The 7,066-nt window shown below is 49.3% G+C and overlaps 1 protein-coding gene across 2 annotated transcripts in view; it reads left to right on the forward strand.

Annotated features, from left to right (window-relative positions):
- The window catches only part of PBX1 (PBX homeobox 1), a 129,776-nt gene extending 125,187 nt beyond the window's left edge, over positions 1–4,589 (forward strand). The window contains exon 9 of one of the 2 annotated variants that reach the window (XM_032117199.1): positions 7–4,589. In XM_032117199.1, the coding sequence (XP_031973090.1) occupies positions 7–99 (93 nt within the window). In that variant the 3' untranslated portion in view covers positions 100–4,589. The remainder of the gene's footprint in view (positions 1–6) is intronic. The other variant, XM_032117200.1, reaches the window with a different exon arrangement.
- Positions 4,590–7,066: the final 2,477 nt, after the last annotated feature.

Below are 7,066 nucleotides of genomic sequence, written 5' to 3' on the forward strand. Positions count from 1 at the left end.
CTGCAGGCTAATGGAGGTTGGCAAGACGCTACTACCCCATCATCGGTGACCTCCCCCACAGAAGGCCCTGGCAGCGTTCACTCTGATACGTCCAACTGATCTCCCAGCAAATTGCATCCCTGGCTGAGCAGGCCCCGGCGGGGGTGGGAGGGGAGGGGGCCTCTCCTAACACCGCAGCAGTCAGACTGGAGGTGAACCCAATCAGCACACACAAGAAGACTCCTTCTCTTCTCTTCTCTTCGTCGGGATGCTTTTTTCAGCCAATCTGGACACTTCTTTATACTCTCTTCCCTTTCTTTTCTGGGTAGAAGCCGCTCTCCCCCTCCTTGCCACTGCCACAACACCACTCCCTTCCCCTCCCCCCTACCCACTGAAGGTAGAAGGATTTTAAGGAGGAGAAGCAAAAATCCACCACCACCACGAAAACCAACCCCAGAGCAGTATACAGCCTGATGCTGGGTGTATTTCTGAGGAGCCACAAATGTACCTCAGTCACGTCTTGCTCCCTCGCTAGCAGGCAGCCCCTCTGCCTCCCTTCTTTCTCGCTACCTCTCCGTAGGGAATCGCCACCATAGGGAATCTGCTCCCGCCTCATCTCCGCAGCCTCCTGCACTCAGCCCTGCCCCAGTGAGCTGTCTCTTGGGTGCTGCAGGGACAGGGCAGATGGCACAGGCCCCATGTACGTAGAAGGAGCCAGTCTGCTCCCATTCACTTCCAGAAGGTACCATTCCCATTGCCATTCCCAGCCCCAGGGAAACCGCCAGCACTTCCCAGTCCCAGCCCTACTTGGCCAAGCATCCATCCCGCTGGCTGCTGTGATCTGGATGAGCCACGAAACCCTGCTGTCCTCCCTGCCGGTTGTTGGAGGAGAGAAGAGGAGGGAAGGATGGGGAGGCAGAGGCAGGTGAGAAGCAGCCATTGCTGATAATGGAGGTGCTTACACCTTCATGGAGCTGTGTGGGATCAGGCATGGATGGCTGATGGGACACCAGCACTTCTCTCACAACAGCTAGAGGGGCTGGTGGTCGAGTTTTCCTGGTGAGGACGGTGTCACAGGGTGTTGGCTCCTGTTTCCAGGAGGTGCTGCACTGCAGGAGAGGAGGAGCTGGGTTCCCCAGTTCAGGCAGGACCCACAGAGGTTTATGCCACCCCCTGTGTTCCCAAAGCCCTGCTGAGCTGGTAGCGAGGGATGGGCAGCAGAATGCCAGAGGCTGGAAGTCTGGAAGTGCTGGGTTGAGTGTCTCGGGTGCTTTTGATAATGCTTCATTGCCACAGGTTTGCTCTGTAGGACAGGTGGGTGCCCCACTGAGGGGTGTCTGTGTGCTGAAGCTGCTGCTTTTATCCCAGGAGTTACCCTGGGCAGTGGCCATGGAAGAACTCATGGGATTTTCTGCACAGCTTTTCTGGTCCACTGTTGGGACAAGCAGTGGTGGCTGGCGAGCGAGGCTTCATCCTGCCCCTTCAGGCTGATGCTGGGAGGACATGGCTTTCATGGAAGAGCAGGAAGAGGCAACACCAGTTTCCCTGGGCAGCAGGCTGAGCTATGTGCCCAGGTGGGACTTCTGGCCATCAGTTCTTACAGTGGGTGTGGGGAGGCTGAGCCAGCCTGCGTCAGGACCCTGGGTGTGCTGGGAACTGGTGTGGGTGCAGGATGTCTGACACCTCATAATGGATCTCAGTATCCCTTGGGATCAATACCTCACGCTGTTGAATGTCCATGCCCACCCTGCTTGTGCTGGTCTCAAGGTGTGAGCTGCCAGGAGGGAGCAGCATTAAGCAGAAACCATTTAAAATTAGAGCTCTGCCAAAAATATTTCCACCTTTCTGCTGGAAAAAATACTAGTCCTTGCCTGCAGGGCACAGTGGTGGTGTGGCCACAGCTCTGACACACTGTTACCTTGCAGCACAGGGGCTTTATGGGTCCAGCAGTGACACTTCCGGCTCCTTTTGCATCCACGCCAGGAGTGAGGACCCTGTGGCAGAACAGGATGTGACATGAGGGGCCTAGGGCTGCCTCCTAGCTGTGTGTCAAGAGCATGGAGAAGGTTCTTTTCCTGCAAGGACAGTCTGGAGGTGCTGCCCACCTTCCCGAGCTCTGCACCTTCCCACTCTCCCCTTCTTCCCGTGGCGTCCCTCAGTGCTGCCTTTCGTCCACTTCCAGCTTATTTTACATGAACCTGTTCTGGCAAAGCATTCCAGGGACACGGGACTGGGTCAGGCCTGTTCTCCCAAGCGGCAACAGTGCCATGCCTTCGGGAATGCCAGTGTCCCTCTTGGAAACCAACCAGGAATGAACCAAAACCACTGCCTGCTGGAGCCAGCCCACACTGGGGCTGCCCTCCCCTGCCCTGCTGCCCCTCCTGCCCCTCCTGCCTATCCCCCTGCCCAGGCACCCCCTGCGTGGGCTGGGCCCTCACTCCTCCACGGTACTTTGCAAATCCCCTCCTGAGTTCCCCAGTTGGTCCCTCCAGTTTGTGTTGGTGTAGCTGCTTGCTTGCCTTTTTATTTGCTTTTTTTATTTTTTGGGTTTTGTTTCTTCTCCCCATTCTCCTCCCTTGCTCCAGCCCCAAGTGTTGTGGGTTTTTTTCTTCTTTTTTTTATTACTATTTTTTTTTCTGCCCAGAAAAACCTGACTTCGATACCAAAAAAACAAAACAAAACAAAAAACCACAAAAAAACCACAAACAAAAAAAAAACCTGCAGAAACTCAAAAAAAATAAAAATGAAAAAAAAATCACAAAAAAAACTCAATGATTCTTTCAGCTTTATTAACATTTTCCATTGTTTCTTGCGATTTGTGTCTCGTTCTTTGTAGTATTGATGATAACGAACATTTGATAATGAATGTTCTTGTATATTCAGATAAAGGAGAAAAAAAAAACCAAAAACGCAGTCGGAATTTAATAGTGTTTATAATAAAAGAATAAAAAATGACCCTCTTAGCACGCAAAATTGAACAGGGGGAAGGTCCTGTCCCTGTTCTTTCTGTGGCAACAGGCGCTTCATTCCTGTATAGTTTATAACATCAAACTACCTACATTCATCCTCCTTTTTTTTGTTTGTTTGTTTTTTCCCATGGTTTGGTTTTTTTTTCCATTTTCTTGCATTTGTGAATTAGTTCAAGAATGCTAGAAAAGTGTAGAGTTGTGCACACTCATTTCTTCTTTCACAATGTTTAAAAAGTGACGGTAATTCATTTTGTAAAACTTTAAAAAGGAAAAAAAATGGTTGGAATAGTGAGCATTAATAGGTACAATCTAACACTTTATGTTTCTTAACGTTGAGACCCAGAAATGAACCTTTTTGTTTGTTTGGCATTATTTGGGATGGGGGGGAGGGGGGGGGGCGCTTTGATGATGATGATGATGATGATGATGATGATGATGATGCTGAGTTTATTTTGACCTGAGACAATGGCCTTGCCGCTTCCCCTGCATTTTTGAGCTGTGACCTGAGTGATGTGAAAAGTGATGGTGGTGTTTTGGGGGGGAGTTCTTCTCCCCAGTCCTTTCACATCCCAGCTCCAGAAGATCCTTGCGTGGCTGCTCTGGGGCTGAGCAGTGGGATTACATCTCCGAAGAGAGATGGAATTCCGAGGGGTTTTGGGGGAGGAGATGGGGAATCAAGTCCTGAGCCCCCATGGGTCTCCATTCTGGGTATGTTGCTGAGCTGCGTGGAAGTGATGCAAGGGCAGGAATCCTTCCCAAGATGTGTAGATAGCTGTATGCTCTGCCCTGGATCCCAGTGTCCCAAAGCTGAAGGGTTTGGAGCAAGGAATGTTCCAACCTCACATCGCCCATGGACCTTGCTGAAGATGAGGTCTCGCAGCCTGGCCCCCAGCCCTGGCTGCATCAGGGTGCTGAGATGGGACAAGGGGTGGGACATGGCCAAAATGGCCCCAAATCCAGCCCCAAATCCCAGTGGCTGCAGAGTGGGGTTCGAGGAGGAGTGCTGAGGAAGGTGCTGGTTGGCATCACTTCAGTTTTCTCTTAAAACATTTTCCTGCTCCTCCCAAAACACCTGAGCTTTTCACATCACTGACTGGTTTAGGGTTTGGGGTGTTACTTTTAGTCCCAAGGTTTCTTGGAGTTCTTTTGGTTTTGTACACCTTTATTATTATTATTATTTTATTATTATTAAGACGATGTAAATCAGACATTGCCTGGGGGGTTGGTTTTGTCAGTTTGCTTTTTTTGTTCTTGCAAAGGCCTTTCTGTCCTTTGTAAAGGTGATCCAGTTCAGAGTTGCTTTTTCTTTTCTATTTTTTTCCCCCATCTTTTTTTTTCTCTCTTCCTAATGGATTCCAAATATTAAAAAAGAAAAAAAATAAAAAAAATAAACACCCCCCCCCCAAAAAAGACAAAAAAAAGACTCTCTGTTCCAACCTGGTTTTGAAACTTTAAGCTTTTCTGCTTCTGTAAAGAAAAAGGCCTCTGTCTTTCTGATCCCAATTGAAACTTTTATGTTCTATGACGATACTAACAAGGTGTAGGTTTTACAGTTTCCTGATTTGTACTGGTAATGCATATTCCAAATAAATAGTTTCTTTTGTTGCAAAAAAAAAAAAAACAAAAAAAAAAAAAAAAAAAAAAACAACCAAAAACCCTGAAACCAAACCTGGTGTATTTTTTGGGGAAGAAAAAGAGGAAAATAAGCCTGGGGTTTTCCCCTTGGGGTACCGGGGGCAGGAAGGTTTTGGGGTGCAGTGAGGGGGTGAAGAAAGGTAGTAAATACCCTTATGTTGGGTCCTGTGCCTGGTGGTGTGACCATGGGAGCCAGAGGGAGGCGATTTGGGATTTTCCCTGAGGCGCTGCATCCCTGGTGCCTTCCCCCATGTCTCAGTTTCCCTGTGCAGAAGGAGGCAAGTTCTCCTGGACACGTGGCTTTGTCCATTAAAAAAAAAAAAAATTCAACCTTTTGTTGCTGGTTCACTGCTTTCTTGGACTTGTTAGTGCACTGCTTTCCAAAAAGAGGTAGAAAGAGGATTTTCTTTATCACACCAAGGTCTGGGGCAGGCCTGGGGAGCAGGGGAAGGCTTACAAGCCTCTCCTGTTTTCCCTGGGCGGTTTTAGTTTAAAAAAGGAGGAAAAAAATCGAAAAGAAAATCTGAGAAGAAAAAAAGTAATTTTAAATTTAAAAATAATTTGCAATTTAAAAAAGAGCCTATGCGTAGGATGAAAACCAGGACAGCTCTGCCTTGTCCCTAGAGACAGAGGTTTTAGATGGAACAGGGGGCGGCTGTGATTCCCCAGCTCCCAAGCTGGAGAAAGGCGGGGCTGAATCAGCCACAAACACCTCTGACACCTCACGGGGACCCGAGCGGATGGGAAGAATCCCCTTGGGAAGGCAGCACGGGGATGCTGGCGATTGCCTGGAGCTGCCGCCCCGCTCCCCCATGGATTTCTTGTCAATGATTATTCAATCTCCAGCCTGACCTTTCTCTTCTAAATAACACGGCAATATCAGCGCGGGCCAGCCTCCAGCTCCGGCTGCAAATTAACTGTATCGCTCTCTGGCAGAGCCCCCCGGAGCTCCCCGGCGCCGCGCTCCACGCCGCCCCAGGAATTATCTCCCTCCGCCGCTGCTCTCCTAATACCAGTTTAAATATCAGCCTGCTCCCAGCTGTTCCCTTCTAATAAACCCTCATCCCGGCTCCAAACAGAGAAATGCTAAGTCTCATCGGGCTCCGGTGAGGGAATCGCCTCAGCGAGGCGGGCAGCGGTGCTGGGAAGGGTGCGCAGATGCTCTTGGGGCTGGGGGATCCTGTCACACGTCCTTTGGGGGCCAGGGTGGGCTTGAGCACCTGGCTCCTCTCCCAGCTCATGTCTTTGTCCGTCTCTGCCCAAAATAGGTGATTTTAAGGTGCGAAAAGGGCACACGCAGCCTCCTGAAGCGTTGGGAGTGGCTGAGGAGCCGGGCTGGATGCAGCATCCTCCCTTCCTCCCTCTACTCCGGCTGCTTGTGGATGAAAGGGAAACCCACAAATACGAAACTGGATTGTTTGCCTCTTCCTTGCTATTTCCCTCCCCTTTTTTGCATCCACACTTTTCCCTTCGTCCCCTGCCACTCACTTGTCAGTAGGTTTTTTTTAATCTCTGTTTCCCTGTTTTGGGGCAACCAAGTTCAGCCCTGGGTGGGAGCAAACCCCGAGGTGCAGCTCCTGCACTTTTCCATTTCACATTGCAGTATTTTAGACAAAAAATTGTGGAGAAGAAGACACGGCATGCACTGAGCCCCACTTAATTTCCACAGCAGAAGCTTCAAAAGGCTTTTGGTGAGCAGACACCGGTGGCTTGGTGACAAGCCTGTGTCCTGGGATGCTCCAGGTGCCTCCCCAGCTCCCTGGGGCATGTCCTGACCGGTGCAATGCCTCTGGCATGTTTTTTTCCCCATAGGGCGCTGCCGGCATCCCTGGACTGGCATCCCACAATGTTCCCTGCCCGCTCCCACACCGGGAGCTGCAGCCAAGGGCCACTGCCACCATCCCTGTGGCAAACAGCGCGGGCTGGCGACCCACACCCACGTTATTAATAATCCTTCCCTCCTAACCGAGGGGCTGGGAGGTGTTAAAGTTACAGTTTGCAGTAAAGCCCCGTCCGTTTGCAGGAGAATTTAATATACGGCAGAAGTTTCGCCTATAAAAGGCCAGGGTTATGTTTTCCTCCAGTTCACCAGGAGTCTATAACTTACGACCTCCATAAATGTGAGTGGGTCTCACAAGTCAGCCCATCAGTCTTTGGAGTAATTCTGCTTTGTAGTAAAATATTTTATTGTGCCTTGGATGCAGGCAGCCCCCCCACCTTCCTCGGGGTGGGTGGGAAGTCCCTGCTCTGCCAGCACCATGGGGATGGAGTGGAGGAGGGATGCTTCCCATCCTTTGGGCCTCAAAAATAAAATTAAATTTAAAAAATTTAATAAAGTGAAATAAAATAAAGTTACAATGCAGTAAAAGAAAAGAATAAAAGATAAAATAAGATTTTAAAATACAGGTAAAATAAAATGAATATAGGATAAAATTTAATTAAACAAAATAAAGGCAAACGAGAATAAAATAAAATAAAATAAA

The sequence above is a fragment of the Corvus moneduloides genome, chromosome 9 (assembly GCF_009650955.1).
Source record: "Corvus moneduloides isolate bCorMon1 chromosome 9, bCorMon1.pri, whole genome shotgun sequence".
Lineage (NCBI taxonomy): Eukaryota > Metazoa > Chordata > Aves > Passeriformes > Corvidae > Corvus > Corvus moneduloides.